The sequence below is a fragment of the Alosa alosa genome, chromosome 6 (assembly GCF_017589495.1).
Source record: "Alosa alosa isolate M-15738 ecotype Scorff River chromosome 6, AALO_Geno_1.1, whole genome shotgun sequence".
Taxonomy (NCBI): Eukaryota; Metazoa; Chordata; class Actinopteri; order Clupeiformes; family Clupeidae; genus Alosa; species Alosa alosa.
The window spans coordinates 27,454,529-27,481,830 of record NC_063194.1 but is presented as its reverse complement, the minus strand read 5'-3'; the positions used below and the strand labels follow the sequence as shown (position 1 = coordinate 27,481,830).

General features: G+C 39.6%; 2 protein-coding genes across 6 annotated transcripts in view; one reads left to right on the top strand and one right to left on the bottom strand.

Annotated features, from left to right (window-relative positions):
* The window catches only part of LOC125296715, a 92,221-nt gene that overhangs the window by 56,629 nt on the left and 8,290 nt on the right, over nucleotides 1–27,302 (bottom strand). The gene's annotated exons all lie outside the window — the stretch shown is intronic.
* LOC125296714 (diencephalon/mesencephalon homeobox protein 1-A-like) lies at nucleotides 1,606–26,693 on the top strand. Of its 4 annotated transcripts, XM_048246779.1 has the most exons (9): nucleotides 1,606–1,895; nucleotides 2,068–2,225; nucleotides 2,694–2,799; nucleotides 2,959–3,125; nucleotides 16,508–16,650; nucleotides 16,736–16,914; nucleotides 25,529–25,609; nucleotides 25,709–25,829; nucleotides 25,961–26,693. In XM_048246779.1, exons 5-9 carry the CDS (start codon nucleotides 16,518–16,520, stop codon nucleotides 26,335–26,337), a joined length of 891 nt encoding a protein of 296 aa, XP_048102736.1. In that variant the 5' UTR covers nucleotides 1,606–1,895; nucleotides 2,068–2,225; nucleotides 2,694–2,799; nucleotides 2,959–3,125; nucleotides 16,508–16,517; the 3' UTR covers nucleotides 26,338–26,693. The 4 variants fall into 4 exon arrangements, with proteins under 4 accessions (XP_048102736.1, XP_048102735.1, XP_048102737.1 ...); XM_048246778.1 differs by lacking the exons at nucleotides 1,606–1,895; nucleotides 2,068–2,225 and having other exon boundaries at nucleotides 2,639–2,799; XM_048246780.1 differs by lacking the exons at nucleotides 1,606–1,895; nucleotides 2,068–2,225; nucleotides 2,694–2,799; nucleotides 2,959–3,125 and adding an exon at nucleotides 15,719–15,747.

The following is a 27,302-nucleotide window of genomic DNA, read 5'->3' as shown; positions in this document are numbered from 1 at the left end:
GTCTCATCAACCTCGCTAAAGGCCAAACCTGGCTTAAGTCTTGCTAATTTTAGTGAGAATTCCGTTCCATTAATGAGGTTAATGTGAATCCCAGCTTGGTAACCATGGGAATTTATGCCACAGAACTAACTCCGTAGCAGGTTAACTTTGAAGATAAATTAAGCTGTGTTGCAAAAAAAAACAATCAGTCGGAAAACGAGTCCAAAAACATGGTTCCGACCTGTGCTCTCGTCACCTGTAGCCTACAACTTCAAAAATAGAAGTAGGCCTAGAAATGTTTTTTCTGACCGTGCACCAAGCATGGATTTACACGTTCACTAGCTCCAAAAAATGTAGATTATGCGATTAAAAATGTTTTAACTTCACATGCGTGTGGTTCTAGGAATCGTGCTACACTGTGTCACTTACGTTCGGTGGTGGTGTAACGTGCAGCGAGACGGCTTAAGAAAGGAATTAGGCCTACATTCTTGAGTGTTCGCTGGTTCGCTTCCCATACGAAGTATTAAGGCTACATTGTTTATCACCTTAATAATGGCATTTTTAGTTATAATCTAATCTAATGAAAGACATATGTCTACTGCTGATAAAGGGTCATGCACATTTGGTAGGCTGTTCAGTGACAGCTTTGCCAGTGGGCTATATTATATCTGATGCAAGCCAAAGGATAATTATTCTGTAGCCTAGGCAGCTAATAATTACAACTGCTTCATGTGTCGACGATTGTTCATGAACGTCAAATCAACTGTGTGCTACACAGATTAAATACTAGGCATACATTGAATTGAAAGCCATTGCATTTCAGATAATTTTATTTCAAACACTTTGGGACTTATGGGAGACAATAGGCTATTATGTTGATACTAATTTATTTTATGACCACCTACACCTAGACAATAATTTGGAGTGAACTCTTAATCTAAGAACGTAAGATAGATAGTTTTGAATATCCATATGCATATCAATAAGTTTTTTGAGTGTATACTATTTATTCATTCACTCGTTTTGTTCAAGCATAGACTGTAGTCTTCGTGTTCAAGAGTGAAGCCAATCAAACTCGCAATTGATTTCAAATCATTAGCATTGTTGTTTTAAATGTATGCTTTCATTATTCTCCCATTTCTGTAGGCAATCTATTTTGTTCTCTCAATGTTAAATTTGATGATTTTCGATGAAAATCCTGTAGATGGCGCTTGCCAAATCTAACAGAAATCGTCTAGTATTGTCTTAATTTTTCGACTCTTTTCGCCAATCTACTGATTTGGTCTACTGTTCTACCTTGTGCAGGAGCAGAGATGAAGCTGACTTAAACCTCCCTTGAATAAACGAGGCCAAGATGCCGCTAACTTGAGTTAATGGAATGGCTTCAGCTCCAAGTGAAAGTCTACGCTAGTTCAAGCCAGGCTATTTCTGTTAAGCGCCGCCTTCTTTAGCGAGGTTGATGGAATACCCCCAGGGTCTTGTTGAATATTCACTGATTTTATGCAAATATCACCAGTTAACCTTCTCACCATCTAAACTGGAACACTGGCAGTGACTTATGTTAAAAGTATTTATCTGAGTTAAATGTCAGGCACTTATTGGCTTTCATTCATAACAGTAGCACTGCAGCTTCGTTAGTAATGTTAACGTTAGCCCAATGTTATTGTCATGCGATGTAGCCTAGTAGGCTAAGTTACAACGTTTCATAGCAGTAGCCTAGTCCAAACAGTCTTGGTTCACATTTCTCCCATCTTTTCCCAGAACACGATGTTCATGTTGATTGAATGGGTTTAAAGATCCCCCAACCTGGGATGTATTGCCTGTAAAGAAGGTAATTTACGGCGAAATCGAGGTTGGTAATATATGCGATGTGGAGTATTTGGAGGAGTCAAGTCCAGCCAGAATTATAGAGTTAGGTTGGTATTTAAGTCTATTCACAGAAGCATATCCTACAACTCAATATAGAAAATAGTAACATTTTGTTATGTTCACAGATGCCACTTTTCAGGAACAATGTCTTGCTAGGAAACCTCTAGGAACTGTAATGAGTTTTTTTGTTGTTGATGTTTTTGTTGTTGTCTTTATTAGAGAGCAGAAAAACGTTGCTAAAAGCACTGGGATAACTGGAGAGAGACAGGGCAAGAGGCCCAACAACAGCACCCGGGCCAAGTGGCCGTGGTCAGAGAGAGAAGCGCGCCCCCTCGACACCATACTCACCTGGTGGCATCACCAGTGACAATGATGAGGTGAGTATACGTGAAATTCAACAGTATGGAAACAGATGCTGCTGAAGTAGTGATATGGGCATATTGATGGAAGGTGTTACTGATTCCATGCCAGGGTAGGCTTATAAAAGGATGGTGGTTGAATCAGTATCTCAGCCAAGATGTGATAGTTATACACTTGCTTCACCGGAGAACCCATAGAACCCAATTAATTTGGTGACTGATTCAAAGTAGAATATGTATTTGTCACACATAATCATATTTTCTCATGTCTTACAGTGTGTCCCCATGAAACACAAGAGTCCTTATCAAAATAAATTCTAATGGAATACCATGTACAGACATTGTTTGTGGTTCTTCAGAGCTGTAGCCTACAGTATGTGGACTATTATTTGTGTCATATGTTTACAGTGTTTTCTAACGATGGTTTTCAGCGCAAATCGTGCAGCCCTACTCATCAGACCAACTCATCCTTTTTTGTCTCTCTAGGATTCAGCTACAATCAATAGCATGTCACACCAGCTTGATGAGATCTACAATATATTAATTGATATGAACCACAGAATTAGCAGGCTGGAGAAACATATAATTACAAGTAAGACTCTCATACTCAAGTTTTTGTTTTTAAAAGAGCTCTTCTTAATATTTTATATTGTTGGTTGGTTTAATTTCCAAGTGTATTGTGATAGAATTTGAATATCTAATTTAAAACTAAGTGGGTATTAATGAATTAATTTTTCATTTTATTGCACAGACCACAAAACGCCTATGCCAGCAGGAGCGTCAGTACCACCAACAGTGCAACACCCACTGGCTGCACCACCAACACCAGTGTGCTAACCAGCACCAGTTTCCAAACCAGCACCACCAGCACCAACACCCCCATCAGCAACTACCATCTGCAGCACCAACAACACAGATGTATGTATTGTGCTTGTGTGGTGCACTTGTGTGTTTGCTCACGATAATATGGCCATGTTGGTGGCACCCATACAGAAAAATAACATATCCACATATATACAGCTTGAACATATTCCAGTATGAGCACATCTATGTTAAATAAATATATTTCCATCTATGTTAAATATATTTCCATGTATTTATCAATATATTTCTAAATAATGTATTAAATACACATATCTATTAAAATATAAGCTGATTGCTCATTAACATTAGGATTGATTATAATTAGGGCTGTCAAAATAACATGTTAATTTCAATTAATTAATTACAGAAATAATATGTTAAAAAATGTAACGCTGATTAATCGCATTTCATAGTGACATTTGACCCAGTGCAGTCTAGCTTTCATGACTGAAGGAGGCAGACGAGAAAGCACTGCTTTGAATAAAACATTTAGCTTAGGCTTTAAAAGAACGCCCAGACCAATGACTGAAGGAGGCAGACGAGAAAGCACTGCTTTGAATAAAACATTTAGCTTAGGCTTTAAAAGAACGCCCAGACCAATATACTGTTGACAGAAGCATCAATCTACTATTTCTGCAGTAAGGAATTTCCGTTAGGCCTACGAGTTAGCACACTGATGATGATAATGCTAGCCGCCAGCCTTGTCAAAGTTAACTTTGCTAACGTTTTGCTGAGCCTACCCTATGACCGACTAACTAACTAACCGACAAACTCCCTTAATAAATTGACTACATTTGTTGCACACTTGAAACAAAAAGTCTTCAAAAGTATGTATAAGGTGGTTACATTTATTTCCATTCCAATAACTTGTAGGCTATGCTGCTTTAATTTGTTTGTTCCTACTATTTAGTTTATTTTCTTGAACTGCTATTTCTTATCCTGGACTGCCACCTACTGGATAGAAAAGGCAACAACCTAGTGATTATGTGAATTAAAATCTACACATTTGAATGGCCAAAAAAAGGATTAATCATAGGTGTATTTCCACACATTACCTTGGTGTTAGGGTAGCCTACTCTGCACATGCCATTGACAGTGAGTGGTAACTTTAGTCATTTGCATTTGTCATGCTAAAAATCTGGCACCAGGCACTATGCTGATACCTATCAAAGGGGAAATTATAATAAAAGAGAGACACGTTGATAGCCTGACGAGCCAGACCCACATTAAAATGTAGGGTCTGGGCACTCACTGTTCGCAGTGCTCAGTCCGAGGGGCGGGATAATCAGTTGTCTTTCAAATTCCCTCTGCACGCAATAGGACAGCGACAGCGCTATGAGTCCCATGCGTTTCCCACCAGCGGAGCTAGTTGGCTATTGTAAACGTTTGCCAACTTAATAAAAGCTTAACTCGTGTCACACTGTTCGCCAACAGCAACATCCATCTTATTTGTTTTCAAGTAGCAGGGAATTCAAGCCAAACCGTTGCAACTCTGCCATCAATCATTATGTTAAGCCCACCTAACAGACTCTATACACGATTTTATTGGCCTGATTAAGTTTCGATTTCTGGAGCTCACAAGCCAACGGAGAGTTGCTAGACCCTGGCAGCAAATGTAATTGATGTAAATGTAATTGATGGAAATGAAAATTGATGGAATTCTTTTAGATTAATGTCACAGAGTGTGTAATTAATTCGATTCAATGTTTTAATCGATTGAGAGTCCTAATTATAATAGTCTCCCTTTACATACAAAGTTTACATACTGTACTATGTTGTTTTTTTTGTGGTTTAGGGAGCATAATACTAGGGATGCTATCTCCTGCTAAATGTAATTTTTGTAGAGGTCTGTGGAATTGTTTTTGAGTCATATCTAACAACAGTTGTGGCTGACACAAGTGAGGAGTAGCCATTTCGTAATCAAAATTCATGTGTATATCCACACATGTTGCCACACTCACGTTTACACTTAACTGTAGGCTAATTAGAACTAGCCTACATTTAGATTAATTAGATTAGATATTGTGCTGCCAAAATCATCCCGGTTTTCTTATTATTTTCTTTTAGTTGCAGTCGGTAGCCTACCGTTTAGGACAGGTTACACCATCGAAACTTATCTGATGGTCAGCAAGAAGAGTAATATCGGCACGCTACTTTGCGCAAGTTTACAGCAGAGAGCTGAGGTGTAAGGCATGTGTTTGAGTGTGCGCGCGCGCCTGTGTGTGTGTTAGTGAGGGAGGGAGGAGAGAGAGGAGGGTTGCTTAGGCTACTTTGCTTTGAAGTCCAGACGTTTCCGTTGTAGGCAGTTTAACATAGCCTAGAATGTTTTAGACAAGGCTATTGCATACCTGTCAACACTCCCGTTTTCCCCGGGTTTCTCCCGTATTTCAAGGTCATCTCCCAGCACACTCCCGTTTTGTTATTTCTCTCGGAAAACTCCCGTAATTTGCATGGCCATCAAACTTCATTTTAAAATCATTTAAGGTAATGGTAAGGTAAAAGCAACGACCGAAATGCAGTGTTGAACGTGTATGAAACGTATTAAATATGCAAACACAGATCCGGTATAAACACTACCCCCTAAAAAAAAAAAACCTCCCGTTTTTGGAAGTTGACAGGTATGCGCTATTGACTGCATTTATTTATTTATTTGTTAGCCTACATGTATGTCTTGTGAAGTAGCCTAAAGTAGGCGAACATTAATTTTGGCTACATAATATTGATGCAACCACGTTACTTATCATTAAAATTAGGAATTTGCGGGTGGGGTCGGGTTTGGATCAATGTTAAACGCATATATTGTCAGGTTGGCGGATTGGCTCACTAAAATGAAGAAAAAGAAAAAAAAAAACAGACCCGCGCATAGGCAAATTGTGTCCCCGGAACATAATCTGACAGCAGCTTTGGAGGGAGGCAGCAGGTGTAACCGGCATGCGTAGGCTATCTCTTTCGGTAAGGTAGGCCAACTTGGCTATAGATCGGCCTCAGCTTGTTTTCTAAACGTAGGCCTAACATGCAATTGAAGAGAGGATGGTCTATTAGGCTAAACAATGTGAAAAAAACTGTCTCGATTGACAGCCTTAAGGACCACTAATAGGCTAGCCTATAACATGTCAAGTGTTCTTTGAAATCCCTCCCTGCCAGTCCCCTAGACCTGCACAAGTCGGCTATAAAGTCGCAGGCTGTGCCTTGTTTGGAGAACAACCGATTGAAAAGTGGAGGACGAACAACAAAGGTTTATTGACAGCTATGACTTATTCAGCCTAGCTCAGATTGTAAGAACTGTCGAGAACAATATGAATCTTTGAGAAGACATAGGTCTATTTGGATGCCTTGAAGAGATGGATCACGCAGGTAAGAAATTTAATCCAAAATATGTTTTCAGCGGGTATAGGCCTGGCCTACTATGTCACAGCTACTGATGAGAACCCGTAAAGCCGGCAGAACTGTAATCTAACACAAGACAGAGTGAAATGGGGGCACAGACAGAGGCCCCACACAGGGGCGTCACTAGATCTCGAGCTGCACTGGGGCAGAAGACCCCCAGGGGGGTACGGGGGCATGCTCCCCAGTAAGAAATTTTGTATATTTTAATGTTTAAATGTATCAATCTGGTACACTTTGAAAAGAAATCCAGTGGTTAAAATTGATTATTTGTATCTCCTTTCACCTAAATTCTGAAAATCTTCCCACCTGACCATCTCAGAATTTCTTGAAAAAATCTAGTAAGATGATACACTTCTTAATAGGACAAATACAAAATATTAGGTCTTTACTGGTAGTTTAGTCGTTTTTGGGCATTTTTTTGGCATCAAATGCTGAAAAGCCATTTTTAAACAGCAATATCTGGACAACTCTCTCACCTGTAGCCTTCAAATTTTCTACAGTCAATTCGTGTTACCAATAGCATCCAGACATGAAATGTCAGGGGTGTAGCTCAAGTATAACCTAGAATGGTCGGTACTTAAACTTCTTCCGAATTGGAGAAAAAAAATAGCACATTGAAGACATGTTGAGCCCCCAGTTTTTCAGATAGAAGACTTAGATTTTACAGTAAGCACCTCTGGTACCAGGTTAAACACTGTACAACATTTGGTCACTCTTAGATGATTAGTTTCCCAGATTTTAAGGCTCAAAAATGAAAAAAAAACACATCTTCGCCCAACTTAAAGAGCCATATTCCAAAAAACTGAAACAGGTATCAGGTCCAAACTTAATTTTTGAAAGATCAAATTCTTGTTGAAATCATATAAAAAAATTGGGAGGGTGTTCAGCCTTATTTTGTCAAAATAGTACATTTCAGCACTCCATGAAATTATGCAGAAGGCCTAGTGGTCACCTGTGTTGTTCAGCTAGTTAACATAATATTTAGCTAATTATTTTGGCCATCTATACATGCTATATATTCCTTTTTCAGGATAGTCTGGGACACAGCACTTCAATTCTGGGGCACGTGTCCCAGTAAAATGGCCCCTAATGAGCAGCTGACAGTGGATCTCGTACCAAGAAGTGGCAGTTCAGTCCAGTTTAAATATATTTCAGAATAGGCCTTTGTCCAAAGCAAACAAAAATAATATTTAAATTGAACTGTAGCCCATTTTAATTTTGAATGGTGTTAGGGACACAAACATTGTGGTTATGTAGGTGTTATCACCAAACTATATCATATCCCCAAGTAAATAGCCTCAGAGTGACTGTCATCAGCAATTGTATACAATTAGTTAGGTTGATGCACAGGAGATAGGCCTAACATTAAATCACTGACCTCAATGTCCAGCTCATTTCAGGTTATTTCTAATAGTCTAGCAATTTCATTTGGTCTAATATTGGCTTATTATTTGCATGCTGTTATTGATAGTTTATTCTACAATTAAATTAGTTACCATTTCAACTCGTAAAGGGTAATGTGTGATGACACAGAAGGTTGCAGTTTGGTGAGCTAATTCCTTTTTATAGGCTGTAGTTTTGCCCCTTGAAACCCCCCGTAGGCAACAGTGCATCTCGTCTGTCTCATCCTTTAAACTATTACTTACCTAAACCTGGCTGTTTTCTTAAAAAAAAAAGAAGAAAAAGGAAAAAAAGAAACATATATCCATCTATGGGGAAACAGATTGTGTATCAGGGTTTGTTGTTCTAGTGTTTCAGTTCACGGATATGAATGAGTCTGATGATCCGTCAGGTCTAGCTAGCCTACTTTCAGAAAAATTAAACTGAATTTATCTGAAGTTATCCAAAACTTATTTTGAAGAATTTAACAAAACTGCCAACACGAGCCTATAAAAACTTTCAAAACCTATAAAAAACCTTTTGTTTGTTTCATTTGTCTTAGCTCTCCCCTACAAAAATTTAATATAAAACATTAAGGAGGTAGGCCTGGTTGATTGTTTATTTAAAGATTTTAAGGTCAAGGGGCCCTATCCGTAGCTTGCAGTGGTGAGATACATGTCAAAATATAAGAATTTTTATAATATGCTTTTTGTATTTTTATTATTTCAAAATTAAATCAATGCAAGTATTAATACATGAAATTGTGGCAGATATGGGTAGCCAAGACTCTGCTGAAAAAAACAAACAATATATAGCTATGTGTATGGCACTTGACCAGGATAAATGCTTCTAACTAAAGGTAGTGGAAATGCCCTTAAAACAGTCTAGGGCTCTAAGGGTTAAACATACGCTCATAAATCTTAAATAAACAACTGAATTTGCTTAAACAGTGTTTCCCATACATTGACTAATCTGTGGCGGGGCGCCACAAAATAAAAATCGGCCGCCACAGATTAATATTCTATGTTTAATTTAATTTAAATTAAATATAAGGTCAAATCCTTGCATTCCCATTGAGCTGCGCTTTGTACGCACGCAGCCTTTCCTTGCCCCGCCCCGCTCTCTCTCGTAGCCCGCTGCCCCTCCTCTGCATGTACATTTAACAAAATATTCACGATTGTTGAAGGATTGTTGTTGCCACATAGAAGCATTGCATAGAAGACGTCTGGCTAAATTGCTATTAAATCCGCTTAGCATCGTGACCATGCTGCGCAAATTTGTTCAAAACTGCTGCATTGAAGTGAACTCTGCTAAGGTCTTATCACAACATAGTAGGCTACATTGAAGAGACTAAACTAAGTTAAGTTATGAAATCAAGCAGTATCTCAAAGCTAACGTTAGAATACTGTACGTGAACCTTTATTTTAACTATGTAGAAAACGTTATGAATTGCATCCACACATCAGCAGCCTTTGAACTGTGTTACAATTGCAAGGGTTCCCTCAAACGTCTTAAAGTGACAGGCACTCAATTAGACCTATACACTACCAAGACAATCTTAATACCACCCCACCCCCCCCCTTTGTCCAAGTCAGCTACCGCCACAAATTGAATCCAATTCTGTGGAAAACACTGTTAAAAGTCGCTTTTTAAAGAGGGATTATCCAAAATTGTTGTACATGAAGGTCCACATGGACTACAATTGAATACAAAGTGACAAAATAAGTGATTAGATGACAGGACCACCAGTGGCCAACTCTGTTAGCAAACTTTTGGTCCGTTCATGCCACCTCGGAATATTACGCCCCTGATCCACTAGCGATGCGAATTCCCCAAATCGCGACGCTACCCTCCATGAAGACGCTTTGATGGGCGTTCCCTTTTGTAGATGTGTGGAAACGGCAGGGCAAGAGCAGGTAGCCTAGTAAAACAACCAAACAAAATGTTTTCCTCCACTATTTTGAAATCACCGAGGGAAAGTCACATCTATAAATTAGTTTGCAAGTTGGGCGGTCATTTCAATCATGAAGTTGTCCCTGTAGGATTCTAGCCATCATACAAACACGGGAATGTAGACACTGCTATGATTATTTTTTCTCATCTGACAGGCCTCTGTGCATTGGCGGTAACCACACTACCGGAAAATTAGGTTTTGTTTAGGCTACGTGATGATGGACCTCCCCTGCGTTTTGCCTCGCGATGGACGGATTCATTTGCATAAAGTTGGGGATTGCTGAACTTTTTTTGACGCGCCCCAAAAGCCAGCACTCGTCGCACCGCATACCCAGAATCCTATGCGGGTGCGGAATTCGCTTCTCATAGAAATGAATAGGGATACTGCGTCGCGGTGTTCACATCGCGTGCTAGTGGATCAGGGGCGTTAGGCAGTCCCTCCAGGAATTTGCGATGTTGCGATCGCAACAATTAACACAAATTCAGCAAATCCTCGTGAATTCTGGGCGACCTCGCAATTTTGTCTAAACACCGAAACTTTTTCGCAAATTTGACCAATCATCGTGGTTTCCCCGTGAAATTTCACCTACCAGTCCCTCGTGCAGAATATTAAGTCAGATGCCACACTCACTTCTGCAGACACCAGAGACTGCCCTATGTTCACTCCTCTGCAGTCTTATAATGACAATAAATAGAAGGCTAACGTTAATGATCTGCTTTACTTGCGCATCTCTCAACCTGGTGTTGCTAACCTACCTAGGCTATGAAAGTAATTAAGGCCTACTTTTACTGACGACATTTGAGTAGGCTACAGTATGCAACCCATTGGCAAACGTTTACACCTGGAGATGTCTTTTAGCTCATGTCATGTTTGCTAGCTTGTGGGCTCAGTTGTGTAGTGCTACCAAAATCATAGAAATTAATAACATTGCAAGACATTTACCTCTTCTGTGATCCAAGAATGATTTCACTCTAGTTATTTTTTTACATTTATTTTAACTAATGACATAGAAACATCCCAAATTCCATCCACATATCGTAATGCACTATGCAAAAAGTTATTTCCACTCGTAGCCGAACACAGTGCAAGCCTTCCAATCCACTTAGAAATGTAATTATGCTACTCTCACGTCCTTAAAGTGGCAGGCAGTCAATTAGACGTACACACCTCGGAATATTACGCCCCTGATCCACTAGCGATGCGAATTCCCCAAATCGCGACGCTACCCTCCATGAAGAAGCTTTGATGGGCGTTCCCTTTTGTAGATGTGTGGAAACGGCAGGGCAAGAGCAGGTAGCCTAGTAAAACAACCAAACAAAATGTTTTCCTCCACTATTTTGAAATCACCGAGGGAAAGTCACATCTATAAATTAGTTTGCAAGTTGGGCGGTCATTTCAATCATGAAGTTGTCCCTGTAGGATTCTAGCCACACATCATACAAACACGGGAATGTAGACACTGCTATGATTATTTTTTCTCATCTGACAGGTTCCTGTGCATTGGCGGTAACCACACTACCGGAAAATTAGGTTTTGTTTAGGCTACGTGATGATGGACCTCCCCTGCGTTTTGCTCTACTATTGGATACTCGCCTCGCGATGGACGGATTCATTTGCATAAAGTTGGGGATTGCTGAACTTTTTGACGCGCCGCAGCCACAGCACTCGTCGCACCGCATACCCAGAATCCAATGCGGGTGCGGAATTCGCTTCTCATAGAAATGAATAGGGATACTGCGTCGCGGTGTTCACATCGCGTGCTAGTGGATCAGGGGCGTTAGGCAGTCCCTCCAGGAATTTGCGATGTTGCGATCGCAACAATTAACGCAAATTCAGCAAATCCTCGTGAATTCTGGGCGACCTCGCAATTTTGTCTAAACACTGCAACTTTTTCGCAAATTTGACCAATCATCGTGGTTTCCCCGTGAAATTTCACCTACCAGTCCCTCGTGCAGAATATTAAGTCAGATGCCACACTCACTTCTGCAGACACCAGAGACTGCCCTATGTTCACTCCTCTGCAGTCTTATAATGACAATAAATAGAAGGCTAACGTTAATGATCTGCTTTACTTGCGCATCTCTCAACCTGGTGTTGCTAACCTACCTAGGCTATGAAAGTAATTAAGGCCTACTTTTACTGACATTTGAGTAGGCTACAGTATGCAACCCATTGGCAAACGTTTACACCTGGAGATGTCTTTTAGCTCAGGTCATGTTTGCTAGCTTGTGGGCTCAGTTGTGTAGTGCTACCAAAATCATAGAAATTAATAACATTGCAAGACATTTACCTCTTGTGTGATCCAAGAATGATTTAACTCTAGTTATTTTTTAACATTTATTTTAACTAATGACATAGAAACATCCCAAATTCCATCCACATATCGTAATGCACTATGCAAAAAGTTATTTCCACTCGTAGCCGAACACAGTGCAAGCCTTCCAATCCACTTAGAAATGTAATTATGCTACTCTCACGTCCTTAAAGTGGCAGGCAGTCAATTAGACGTACACACCACCAATGTAATAACATTAAAGAAAAGTGTAGTCTAATAGTTTAAATCAATATACAATTATGCAAGTCACAGAATATGAATTATTACAAACATATGAACTTAATATGAATTACAACAAATATGAATGTATTGAAACATGACATGATGCCATCTTTTTAGGGGGCTGTCTTTTTTGGACAGTTCTACGAAAGGTTATACTGCTATGTGAATTACCCCAGTCAAAGTATTTACACAAATAAAGTAGGCCTACCTTGATTTTCTGTAACCCTTACTATTTACCTTTACTTATCCTTTTTATTAAGCATCAAGATGATCAGTGTGATTTTCGTCTTACTAACCTTAATTACCCTCAATTAAAAAAAAAAAAAATCTATTTTTGCAATTTTCACTTCCTCCCGCAATTTCTTCGCAACAAACAGCTAAAAACACCGCAACTTCCATCGCAATTTTTTCGAAAAGTTGTCGCAAAATCAGGCATTTTAGATCGCAACAATCTCAAAAAATCCTCGCAAAATCCTGGAGGGACTGATTAGGGACCGCCTCTGTGATTGTGATGTTTTTTGACTGCAAGCGTTCATGTGCTTTGCGGTCAGAATGTGTGAAAAACATGGACACCACAACGAAGGTTAAAACATATGTTAAAAGTAGGGTGTAAGATGCTTGTGAAAGAAGGATATGCATCTTTCAAATTACAAAAACGGCAACATTAAAATGGTTGGACATGGACAAATTAACTAGGCTACAACGTGATGACAAAAGTGACGACAAGCCCACTACTGGGCAACTCCGTTAGCAAACTCTTCCTCCAGTTTCCCACCAGTTATTCCCACATGGGGTGATGTCAACAATGCCATTTTCATTGGGCCATTTTCATTGTTTTCCATGTGCATGAATGCACCATTTTCCCACCAGTTCTTCCCAAATGAGATGACATTCACAATGTTTTCATTGGAAAAAATATTTTTCCCATGTGCATGAACGCACCAAAAGCCCACTAGTGGCATCTGACACGCATCGGCAACAAAGTTTAGAAAATTGTTCTATCTTAAGTGTCAAATCCATAGGATTGTCATAGCTAGTTAGTCAATCCCCATGGGCCAAGGGTGGCCATGGCCACCTCAACATAAACTCTGGCCACCCCTGGCTATGTAGGTGACGGACGCAAAATGCGTCCAAATTCACAACCATTATTCTCTGTTGAATTGCCCACCAAGTATGTGTCATACACAAATCACCTGTGCTTTCCAATGCTATTAGCGGCTAGGTGCTGTGATAAACGGTTCACGAGAAAATTAATGTTAGATATCAGGGATGGATTACTGCACGGTCCTACCGGGCCCCAAGGGGTTAGGGGGCCCTGAAGCCCAAGCCTTTGCATGGAATCATTGCCTCAATATCAACAAATCAGGATGTAGGCTATGAATCTGATTGAATTAAAGTATTGGCCATCCCCAAAATGCACCAGAATACAGGAAATCACATCATACAAATAAAAAAAATTCTGGGGGAGTACCCCCAAACCCCCTTCCCACACATGTGACAATTATACAATTAAAACAATTGGGCCCAGGGGCCCGAAAGTTCATAATCCGTCCATGTTAGATATACATGACATTTAATCATATTTCCATTCTGCACACAGCGCTTCGTCCATCTCCACACCCATTACTCTCAGTGGTATATCTCACAAACACTTTACTCAACACATAGCAAACAATCAAAATAAACAGCAGACCTTACAGGACATGAGGATATGAAGCATGCCAGATGTTCTTGAGTAATCTGGTTTGGAAATTGAATCAAATTTTTACATGGTATCCAACTTTGCCAAAATTCTAATGTAATAGCAGCTAGTGCTGGGACGGTATGGATGTTTTCTTACCGCGGTCGGTAAGAAAAATTACCGCGGTTTCGCGGTATACCGATTTATGAATTTTGTTATGGATTATGAATTTTGTGCCGCCATCAGCCATCATAGCCAATTAAACTTTAGACAGCCGCAGCAACTTCAAAGACCACTGGACCAAATGCTTCAGACATGAAAGAAATAAGCAGTTTATCAACAAGGCTATCACGATTTTAGAACTGTTACATTCATGACGCTTATGCTAATGTTACAACAGTAAGTGTCCTTGTCCAGCCGTGACCCACTGGTTAGCACTCTGGACTTGTAACCGGAGGGTTGCCGGTTCGAGCCCCGACCAGTGGGCCGGGGCTGAAGTGCCCTTGAGCAAGGCACCTAACCCCTCACTGCTCCCCGAGCGCCGCCGTTGAAGCAGGCAGCTCACTGCACCGGGATTAGTGTGTGCTTCACCTCACTGTGTGTTCACTGTGTGCTGTTTGTGTTTCACTAATTCACCGATTGGGTTACAGTAAATGCAGAGACCAAATTTCCCTCACAGGATCAAAAAAGTATATATACTTATACTTATATAGTAGGCTACCGCACGTTTTAATGGCTGTGTGGCTGTTGCAGGCTTCAAAACCCATCACTGAATTATGTCTATATTTTGCTGGTGCTAGCTAAACTCAAACTGACTTTCACAGTGACAGCCATACAAAGATGCCAGAGAGAGGCAGCTAAGTTAGTCATGACAAACGGGACAATGCTAATGTTAAATATATTACACTTTCATATTTTTATTTTGTCATTTTCTTACATCAATATGATCGTCACTGACATCAAAACATGGTGGATGCACATCAATACCATCTCATCTAATGAGAACAGACGCGGACACTTGTTAGAATCCATGACTCCAGAGGCACCCCAACTCCTCAGCTGGTCAGTCAACAGCGTGTGTAGGCTAAACTCAAAAATATCGGAGAAATGTCAATAGGGACCTAGCCATTTAAGTGTGTCAAAATAAAAGTCTAGTCTTCATGTATTCACTAACACTGTATTATTTCATGGATGAAGGTAATACTGTAGCAGATGTCTCTAAGAATTGCGGCCGGCCGCGGCCGTTACATGAGAATATAGCATGGCCTTCGACAGCCGCTATGGGGTATAGAGGGTTAAGGCATAAACAAAGAAATGTACAAAATGACAATTGACACAAGACAAACGATGACGGATAGAGCGGCGTAGGCTAATCGCCAACGTACCCGAGACACCTAACAGTAGATATACAAGACAGACGGCAAACAAAAATGAACAAATAATAAAATAAATAAATAAGAAATAAAAAAAAAATAATAATTTAAAAAAAAGTCTGTTAGTCCAACTCAGTCCAGTGGCAATGATAATGGCACACAGCTGTGTCTTCAGACCAACCCGGAGGATTTAACGTTAACGTTAGGCCTTGTAGGCTGCTGCAGTCTGGAGATCACTGGAACCATAACAGTCTGAAGTCGTGGGCGATCTTACAGATCAGCAACTCGGTGGACTTTTGACAACGACAGTTTGCTCCGTGAGATTGAGTTCTTCAACTTTAACGGTAACCTTAGTCCGCTCAATCCAGACTCTAGGCAGTTGGCATGGCAGCTCGCAGGTCAGCAGCAGCTCGGCGACCGCGGCAAATCTTTCGCAGAGTAATCTTTTCCCGAGAAATCCCCTCGACCAGACAGTGAAGTGCAGCCCCGCTCACGGATGGATGGAAGAATGTCAGCCCAGGACAAAAGCTAATAGCCATAACAAATTCCCAATGGACCAACGTTAACGACATCAGCCGACTTGGAAGCAGTAGAAGGGACTAAGAATAACATGAAAACTATGAAACTACAAAAATAGCGTAAATAAAGAGAATACATTTAACTAGACAAATTAATACAAAAAATCAACATGACATTACATAAAATTACGAACATTACATAAAAAAAACCTAGCAACCTATACCGTTACATGTCATCAGAGGACGTTGCTAGCTGTAGTTAATGCGACAAGTGTTTCTCACTTCCAAGATGTCATCGCCAGCTACAGTAATATCAGAGAGGGTTAAAGCTAGTAATCAAGGGTCTTTGGTAATATTGAGTGGTAAAAAAGGTTCAGCTAATTTTGCTGCTGCTGGATTTGAATTTCGAACATGGTTTGCTGTCAAATGTTGTCACAGGGTAACAGACATGGAAATGTGTAAACATGCGCGACTATTGGGAAAATCAGCAATAATGATGTGATGTTAACATTTGCAAACTTAGCGATTTTTGGCGATCACTGGTCACAGTTCTCTCTTAAAAGGAATATATGTGTCTCATCCACAGATGTTTTGCTATGCAGCACTGTGAAGTGAATGGATGCAACCTTCATGCAATGAATTCTTTGAGTGCTATGTACCAGCATTTACAACATTCCCGTAATTGGCAGACATCTGTTCAGGCATTAACTCTTGCTGAGAGACTGGGTGGTAAGTGCGACATAGAAACCAAATCACACACATAGCCTACATTATCACACTATTCCAGTTAAATGAACATAAGTACTGTTTTAAGACATCATTCTAGAGGCTCGCTATGGTTCTCAGCACCGGAAACAGCGTCGGAGCCGCACAGCATTCACAGCACAACAGTTAGAAGCATTGGAGAGGATATTCCAGAAGACCCACTACCCTGATGTTGTCATGCGTGAAAGACTGGCCATATGCACAAATCTGCCAGAGGCACGTGTTCAAGTAAGTAACCCAATTTGACGTTTTAATTTGACATTAATTGCACTTACATATTAGTTTAGGTCATTCATTTAGGTCAAGATTTGCTGAATGTTTTCCTACCTGAAGGCACACGGCATCCAGAGGTGGTTAACAAATTGTTTAGGTCATATACTGTATGATGTTTTTTAATGAGGTCTTTCCCATTTCACATCTAAGCCACATTCATGCTGCATTGCTATCAATTGTATTACCAGTGAAATACCATTTAAATAAAAAAACATTGGGTAACACTTTACTTGACAGTATCGACATAAGAGTGACATGACACTGTCATGACACATGAACCCTAACCCTAAATGTCACTTAATAACAGAAGCGTTATGTCATAAACGTTTGATTTGTTTATGACATGTTCATGACAGTGTCATGTCACTCTTATGTCGATACTGTCAAGTAAAGTGTAACCAAACATTGCTCATTGTACTCATGACACATTTCTGCAATTTATCATATCAGCCCAGGAAACACATAATAGCCTATTTTTTAAACTTCTGTTAGGGCCCGGACACACCAACCCGATTATTGGTCGTCGGGCGAGGTCGGTGACTCAAGTTGGTTCGGTGTGTCCCGTGCTGTCGTCAGTCGGAGTCGACGTTCATTTTTGGCAATTTGACATGTCGAATCGGCCAAAGGCAGTCGGCCTCAATGACCAATCTGATTGGTGGAGTGCTAGAACCCTTGACTAGCCTAAACATTATCTCAGATTAGTAGGCCTATGACAATTAACCCTACATTCAGCGATGTAAGTTATGAACCCATTTTGATAAACTATCCTAACATATTTTTGCTAGAACTAGTAGACTACCACACAGATGCTGAACGCATGTTATTTCAGGTTAGTTTGCAACAACATACAAGTTTAACCAAAGTCCTTAGTTGCTACCCTGCTAGCGAACATTCCCATTCACTTTTTGTTTACTGCTAACGTTAGCTAACTCGGTTCACGGGCACAAATAAATTCTTTATTCCATGTCCGAAAGAGTGTTTCATTGGCATCACACACAAGAAATTACAAAAAATACTACACAATATATATTCGTATTTTTATTATGTTCTTATTGCTTAATCAAAGTCAGAAACTAGTGCTATTTCAGTCCATTGGCTGCTGTTATAGAAATGTATTACGTCTCGCGCGCACGCAGAACGTATGCTCGGCGTCGGTGTCACTTCGGTGTGTTCCGCGTCACTTTTTTGACCGACTAAAGGAGATAGGAGCCGACTGATCAGTCCGACTGCTTTTCTGCCAACGGTCAGTCGTTAGGTTGGTGTATCCCGGCCCTTAGACGTTTCACTGAACGCCTAGCCTAGAAATCTAGACGCACCCTAGTATGGGGGGTTTTTCCTGCCATTAATAAAATTAAAATGAAAACAGTGAAATTAAAATGAAAATCTCGTTTTGCCATTTAATTTTCAAAGTGTTTCAAAGTGTCAATTATCCTGCCAAATTTAAAAATAAAATGAAATATATACATTTGGCTTTTAATTTTCCTGATAAACACGATACATTTGTGACAAAAATAAAAATAAATTGAAAACGTCTATTTGTCATTTCATTTTCATTACCATCCTGGTATATTACTGCCAAAAATGAAAATGAAAATGTTAGTTGGAAAATGAAAATGCAAACTTCACTTTGACTTTGCCTTTTCCTGACAATGCGCACAATGTATGCCAAAATGATAAATAAAATGAAAACTGACACCTGCTTGCGATTTATTTTCCATTTCTCGATTTTCATTTTCATTTTCAAGTTCACAACATGCAAATGAGCTGGATTGTTAATGAGATGTATGTGGGTGGTGCTCTGGTGACGACAAATTAAATGCGCCTACCATGATCATGATTTAGCTTTAGATCAATAAACGCGGTTGGTTGACGGCAAGATGGCAGCCAGATCGGTCCAAGACGAGGCCGTGTCCCCTTGTATCACACGAGGCCGGCCCAGGCAGGATATCCCTGCCGAGACGATTACAGCTTATGTGCAGTTAGGAATGACAGCAACAAAAATCGCGAGCCTGCTCAATTCGTCGGAGAGGCATTAACTTTGGTTGGTATCATTATCATATTGTCAGAGCATTTTGTTTTAAATTGGGCTTGATTTTCAAAAAGCCCGTTTTCATCTTCTCATTTCACCACGTGGACAGTTAATAGGATTTTTTTACATTTTACCATATATCATTCTGTATGCGAGGATCATCTGTCCAAAATGCTGGCTTGTTGCTTAGTTTCTTTATTGAGATAAGATTTTTTGAAAAACATTGTCTATAAATCCACTGAATTTGTACTGGATCTGCAGTACCACTTTGCACCACATGTGGTGCTCTTTTAATACAATGGAAGTCAATCTAAGAGTAAGAGAGTCACTTGTTTGCTGCACATATCCAATCTAAACACACAGTTTATGGTTCATAGTTGAATTGCTCCAAATAATAATTGTAACATTAACAACATACTACTCATACATAAATCTTATTTAGAGGAAATAAACTGATCAAGTAAATAATAAACACATACGACTGACTGGTCATCATACATGCAGCAAGAGGATTTAGTATAATTGCCATCTTTGTAACGAGTTTTCAACACCAGCTTCAACCTATCAGTGCCTATGTGAGTACTTTGATAATTACTAGCCACCTGGTTAGGTCCTCTGTGAAACACAGACAAAGAGCATCAAGATGGAGATCAGTGCTTTGTCTCCATGTGATCTGGGAAAGAAGTTGGAAAATTAATGTAACAAAGGAACATATAAAGAAAAAGAGGTTTCTAAAATTCAGTGCATTGTCAGATGCAGAAAAATCAATACTAAGGAGTTATCTTCTTTTTATGAATGCTTCTTGGATCCATACAAGCCCTCATACCTTGTTATGAATACTTCCATGTGATGGAAACACACATGGTCATCTTCATCAAGTGAAATACCTAATCTCAACTGAAGTAACGCTTCAATCTGACAATGCACTGAATTTTAAAAACCTCTTTTTCTTGAATATGTCCCTTTATTACATTCATTTTCCAACTTCTTGTTGTGTGTCCTGTGTTGTCAATGTTGTTGGCATCTGGCGGTGCTTTTTCTGTGTATGCGTTTTAGACATCCTGCTGCACACTAAATTTCCTTTTCTAAGGATAAATAAAGTGAAACTTTAACTTGAAAGCGAGTAACATTTGCTTAATTCAAGTCAAAATTATCTTGCTGAAAAGGTACAAGGTAGTCTTTTTATTTTTGATCTTAATATAAGATTTATAACACTTGGTTAGGTATGTAGTTTTTGCAGTGTAATGGTGTGTGTGTATTCAATGAAACTTGGCATACCCCCAGAGGCTATCAGGGTAATCATACACATTAACCCTTAGAGCTTGATTGTCGCAAAGTGCGTGAAAAACACATCCATTCTTTTCGGTTACATTGCTCTGCAACTATTAGTTGCAGCGAGATGAGACGTTAATTGCGTTAATTGCGTAATTGCTTTTCAACGAGACTGAGCACTTGTCTGTACGATCAAGTACGCACATTTTAAAAAATCATGAAATCAAATTGCATCATATTTACAGTCTATACTGCTTTGCTTGCACCTGCGCACCCATTACTCTCGTTTGAATTACTCGCGAACCCGTGATCGCACAGATATGGCAGGTATGTCAGATGAAAAAGGAGATAAAGTTAATTGATACCAAGTACATCGATCCTTCTGGGTTATAAAAACAGACGAAATGACGGCAAAATAATAACTTCATATAGCTCCACTTACCCCACATTTTTGTGTATTTCTGTGCCAAAGCATTAGAGATGCGTGGATGGGCTATTATTTTATCCGAAACACAACACAAAAATCATCATCATCTGTCCATCCAACTGCACCAATATTTTTTGACCAATTTTCAAAACCGCACCCGCCCGCCATCTGCTGGTTGTTTTAAGGTCTATAAGCGATGCAAGGCGCTCTTGCCTGTTCTAGAAAAGAGACTGATCCAATGCAGCAAAGACATTTAAAAGCTAAAGCCCCTATAGTAGTAGCAGTGTTGGGGTAGTTACTCAAAAAAAAGTTATGAGTTACAAGTTAGTTACCTCTAACTTGTAACTCATTAGTACAAGTTACTTGTTACTCGTTAGTCATTTTGTAAAGTAACTTGTTACTTGTTACTTTACTTGGTCTCTAACCAGGGTGCAATATTCAAAGAGCTAGGCTACATTGTTAATATTCGCAATTTCAGGTTCAGTACTGGTCAGCTAAAAGTAGCCTAGGCCTACTTTCACACCGAACAATAGCCTAGGCCTATATTCATTTTGTCACCTTTGATAAATTTACATTTTGTTTACTTTTATTTTACCGTTATGTGTGTGTGCTTTAACATCAGTAAAGCTTTGGGCATCATTCAGCATTTTGTTCTTCCATCGGAAATGACTCCTCTACATTTGCTGCCTGCATCCTTTCTGTTTTTGTTGTTTAGAAAACGTTTTATACTATGGCCTTGAAGTCTTGAGTTAACGCATTAGGTAAACATTGTTTGCTGGTAACCCGCCTCAAATAGTCTACACTGTACGATGCAGAAATGTGCACTTGGCCAAACAGGTGCTTTCTCTTCGTCCTCATAAATTAAACTACAGGTTCGGTAGAGATGTTTGAATAAATTAATGTTTTGCGATTGACAACGCGATTGACAACTTGTGATAGGCTATACTAACTTTGCAAAGTTAGCTTAATGCATCAATTGTGAACAAAGTTGTGTAGGCTACACAGCACCAGTTACACTCTTTTTACATCCTAAATATGGTGTGCAACCATACAGAAACAACATTTTTCACATGGTAATATGATACATATTTAAAAAGTGGATAAATGGACCCAAGGTTCAAACAAATTGTGTCATTTAACAAATTCCAGATTGACAAGGGAAAGGTAGAGTAATGTCTATACTCAGCTTGCCTTTAAGAGCACAACTCCTTACATTTGTAAGGCTTTTGTTTTTAAGTCAGCAAGTTCCATGGCCATGTCACATCCATAACGTTTATGGGAAACGTTTATGCTTCACATACAGTGTTGATGCGACAATGTCCATAGTGTCTGTGCAAAGCTGATTTATGTGATGACCAAATTGTGCCCCTTTCTTACTTTTAAAACCTTTAATGGTGCGTTATGGATGTGACGTTATGGATGTTACATAATGTGAATTTACAAGACTGGAGACTTTGTTATACCTCAAAGCCGATAAAACGTCTGTTCTAGTGGCATGTCAGTTTCAACGCATTTCACCTTAGTGTTTAGGCCTACAATTGACATTTCAAAGATTATTAGGTTGATCAAAACCACAAGGCCTTGCCTAACTATTAGCAAAACAAACATAATATTAAAATACCTCCAGTGATTAGCCTAGCCATAGCCTATTTTCAAGTGGCCTAATAACGAAAATCTGAGCGATTATCTTCCTGTAACTGTCATACTGTTGTTGTACAGTAACTGGATTATCGTGTTAGCTGGTGAAGATGGCTGACTTTGCAGCTGGAGTTAACATAGTAACCTCCTTCTGTTGCAGATCTGTTCAGCCTGCCGCTCACGTCTGCTTAACACAGTTTAATTTTAATTGTGACGCGATATGCCAGCATTTGAAGTGTCAGGTCCTCTGTAGCTAATACCCACAGAGTAACATTAGTAACGGTAGCAATAAACTAGATGTACCGCATAGCGGTACAAAATATGACCGCCTCTCAGTCCTGCATATTCTTTTCGCAAAAATAAATCGCGCTTGTCAATTTGTCTCCATCTCCTACTCCTGCAACTCATGTGCATGTAAATGAGTGTGTGCATATGTGAGTTTGCTTTTGTTTATAAGAGTGTGTGTGTCTGTGTGTGTGCATGTGCATATGCGTGCCTGTGTTTGTGTGTGTGTGTGTGTGCGTGTGTGTGTTTCCATGCGCACATGCGTATGCGTGCGTGTGTGTGTGTGTTTATGTGTCTGCATTCATGTGGGTGGGTGTTTGTGCATGTGTGTGTGTGTGTGTGTGTGTGTGCTTGCCTGTCTGTATGTGTTTATGTGTGTGTGTGTGTGTGTGTGCTTGCCTGTCTGTATGTGTGCGACTGTGCGTGTGTGTGTGTGTGTGTGTGTGTGTTTGTGTGTGCATGTGCGTGTGCATGTACTTTATATGTGCAAATCACAAATGAGTGGGTATGGGTTAGGTTGATGTGGGCTCTTGAGACTAACATACCATAAATATTTTGTCATCTTGGGTGCAACGGTTCAGGTAGGGCTAGTTATTTAGGGGAGTGGCCACCAAGTTTCATGTTCCCTGGTGTTTCAGTAACCCGGGAATCACTGACCAAAATTGATGACGGTAAAAAAAATAATATATATATATATATATATATATATATATATTTTTTTATATATATTTATATATATTTTAAATGACTTTTTTTTTTTTTAATATTTTAAAATGATTCTCCTCTTCCTGTGGATCTTATTGGGCACTGAGGAAGCAATAATTTCATCGCTAGTTTTTCATGATTACTATTTCAATTGTTTCATATCAAAATTCACTACTTAATTATGTGTTTTATGTAGTTTGTCGAGGACTGGTTCAGACACGTCACATCCATAATGTGAAACCGTCACATCCATAACGCCAGTATTTCCTACATAATGCATTACGAAAATGACGCATAGTTTCAAAAACACACTTTTTGTGTTCATTCAAGTCTCCTTCATGCTACATATATCATAGGTTCGGCAGTTTCCTTCAAAATTCACAGAGTTTGTAGAAAACCTGTAATCTCTCACAAAAGTGTGTCCATTTCATGCCACATCCATAACGCTGATAAAATGCCTTGTATTCTTAGGATGAAATTGATTATGTGAAATTTGAGGATTTCTCAGCATTCAGAGGACAGAGGTTACATTAAAAGTTATGCAAATTAATTCACTGATACTAATTTTGCCCCCACTCTAAGGCATTTTGTTTACCAATATGAGTCCAATTGTCACATCCATAACGCTGGAACTGCCCATATAGGTGTGGGCTTAAGCCAACCTGTTTGAGGGAGAGCGATGCAGGAAGAAAATGCGTGCTCTACCATGTGCACTAATAATGTATGTAGGCCAGGCTTGGAATTTCACCATTTTAGGGGGAAGGCCACTTGGCCTTCAGTTGGGCATATTTGATGGGGGGCACAAAGGCCACATGTAAGGGCACCAAGGCCAAAGTTAACTATACAATAGTTTAGTTTAGTTAACAAAAATTATCAAAGTTGTATTTAGCCTATTTACAGCAGTAGACCTGCATCACTGTATGAAACATTACAAAAACATGAAACATGACATATTACATAGAACTGTAAATCATCTGATCATCTAATATTTACAGATATCTAGGCTATATTTAACATTTATTTTATATTTGGCCTGTTATGAAATCATGTATTGAACAATTTTAAGCACAGCTCAGCTTTAAGAAACTCAAATAGCCTAGATGCATGCTTAAATGTCCCACATACTCGACGCATCCGACCAGAAGCGCGACAATGTGACGTCACAGAAGCGCCTTAACCATTTATACTCGCGCGTGGTGGTCGCGACACTAGTTGCAATATTCTCCTGAACAGAGGTGTCGCTGTTGTGAAAAGACTAACGCTAACTACGTTACACAACAGAAGAAGCTGCAGTAAGAAACACTAGTAGCTACCTACCGACAGTAGCTAGCCTCTGTGATGGTACTTCAGACATTGGTTGCTACTATTCACTAACTACCATCTTCATTATCATCTAGTTTCCAAGGTGTGTGCACAGGTAGATAGATAGATAGATAAATGGATATATAGATAGATACTTTAGTCATCCCGAGGGAAATTTTAATAATTTAAACAGTTTTGTTAGCTGGCTAGCTAGCTAGCAGCTGGCTGAGTTTGTGTAATTTCCTGAAGTGGAAAGAGATTTTGTTCAGGCCTTAATAGATATCCTTTGTTTGAAAATAAATCGTTTCTATTCTTTCCTCTTAATTCCATGTGTTGCAACTCTCACTGGTAACTTTAACTTATCCAGCAAACTATTAAAAATTCACGACTGTAGCAAAACACTGCAACTCTCGCTTGCCCTCGAACTAGTCCATCTTCCTGTTTCCGCCTTGTCGCTACTGTCTGAAAAAAAGTGGTGGCGCTACCTCGCGCTACCTGGCTTCAATCCTGGCGCGCCAGCAAGATCTACGTCATTTTGACGTCACGTTGTCGCGCTACCGGTCGGGTGCATCGAGTATGTAGAAGCCCTTAGTATTTTCTGATCATTAAGGCTACTTTCACAAACTCTTAGTCAGCTGTATATCCTCTGATTTTAATATTTACCGATATCTAGGCGATATTTGTTTTGTTTTGTTTTGTTATTTGTTTTGTATTTGGCCTGTTATGAAATCATGTAGAAAAATGTAAACACATTGTGAAACTTAAAACCCAAATTTGAGAAATTGCCCTGAGAAGTTGGATTTGAGCGTATGCACACTTTAAGATCAAATCTGTGTAAGAATGTTTTAGGCCCCAGATCACTTATTTATGTGACGAGCAACTATTGTTTTTTTGTTTTTTTTTATCTCTAGGTATGGTTTAAAAATCGCCGTGCTAAATTTCGCAAAATACAGCACATTCTTCAGAAAGAGCAGTTGCCGAAGCAGAAAGAGGTAACTGCAAAGAACATTTTTAAATCAGCTGATGTGAAGAAACTGCCCTCTGTCATCACCTTTGAAAATTATTTGTCATTTTCCTCTACATTAATGGAGGAGGAGCCTAAACACAAATCACCTACAGGCTTGAGCTCAGTAAAGCAGTCCAGGGAGTACAACAACAAGGACACCTCTTACAAGCCAGAAGAATTAACAGATAACGTCCAGTTCCCCTACTGTAAGTACAATAGTCCTTAACCAAGTGACATATTTTCTTTCATCTTCAGTGGAAAATAAATGTAAAATGTTAGGACTCATCAAATAAAAAAGAAAACCAAAATAATTTCAATAAAATTGTTCACTCCACAGCAACCTGTTTAGGTGTCAGCACTGGGATCTCTCAAATACACTCCTACACCTCTTCACCAGTCAGCCTCCTCTGCCTGCAGGAGCAGTTTTCCCAGAACACAGCCACCACCAACAACCTGATGCATGTCCCCTCTTTTCAAATGTGTGCTCCTGTTTCCATTCCACACCTAGGAATGAATATCAGTATTCCAGCAACTCTTTCTTCCGTGCCCTGTTCTTTCATTCAATCTCTACCCCATCATTCACGATTCTGGAATGCCCAACCCCTCCAGGCCTCAGATGGGCTTCCTAACCATCAAACCACCAGCATCGAAAACTTGTGTCTTAAAGCCAAGCACCACACAGTAGCTCTTGGTTTGGACACTCTATCCAACTAAATGCTATCTGGTGTCATGGTCTGACCAGGAAAATCACATCCTTCGAACACTGAATGCAAGACTAAGTTGGCCACTGTTTTGTGTTGGTCCTTATTCATCAAAGATCTACATTTCCCAGATATCTTTGTGAACACACAGATCTCACAGAATATTTTATTAGAATTTCGTAAGTTAGGTTTTATCACTTCAGTTGAGTAGCATGTGCAAATAAAAAAAATGGCTTAGGTAAATGGGCAATTATAGTAGATTGTGCACTTGTATGAGATCTTAAAGGTGCCCTGCCACACGTATTTCATTACTTTGTGGTAATGTCTGAAGTTCTACCATGGACTCTAACATTTTTTGTCGAAAACATAACTTGGTTACCTTGTTTCAAGCCATTCTAGCGTGGTATAGAAAGCCTGCAGGAAGACTCGATTTGCGCCAGTTTTTATTAATATTCAACGAGCTAAGCTGCTTGACTGTGATTGGCTAACAGCTAGTCAGTTTCGTCCGTAACATGATGGCTGTTATCAACTAATTCTAGCTTCATGGCATGAACTTAGCTTGGCTAGCGAGTGCTAGCATTGTCCAAATGGGCATTAAACCTACTAGCCTAGGATAGCGAGTGCATTAAACCTGTATAACATAGCACTTCCTTGAGTTGACAATAACGTTTTACTTACGGACTGGGCACTGGTCGTAGACTGCCGCGATGGTAGCCTACTGCTCCAGGCTTACAGCAACCTTTTTGCAAAGCCTGTGACATTGTTCCAAAAAATAAACTGAAGCCATGGTCCTCAAGTCTGGGTTATTGGGCAAAATGCATTGTTGAAGTTATATTCGTGCATAGCGCACAAGCCCATTGACATTCAGTCATCCTTGCATAGTATTTCAAACATATTTTAAAAAAATACAAGTAAAAACGGTTTTGTGTGGCAGGGCACATTTTAAGGGTTGTACTGTATTCTAAAAGCTAGAACTGT

Bases quoted from the DNA above. Each gene is read 5' to 3' on its own strand.
- LOC125296714 (XM_048246779.1), top strand. From the start codon at position 16,518: ATGCAGCACTGTGAAGTGAATGGATGCAACCTTCATGCAATGAATTCT. The intron at 16,915-25,528 runs GTAAGTAACCCA...TTTTATCTCTAG, and splicing joins TGCCAGAGGCACGTGTTCAA to GTATGGTTTAAAAATCGCCG. The intron at 25,610-25,708 runs GTAACTGCAAAG...ACATTAATGGAG, and splicing joins AGTTGCCGAAGCAGAAAGAG to GAGGAGCCTAAACACAAATC.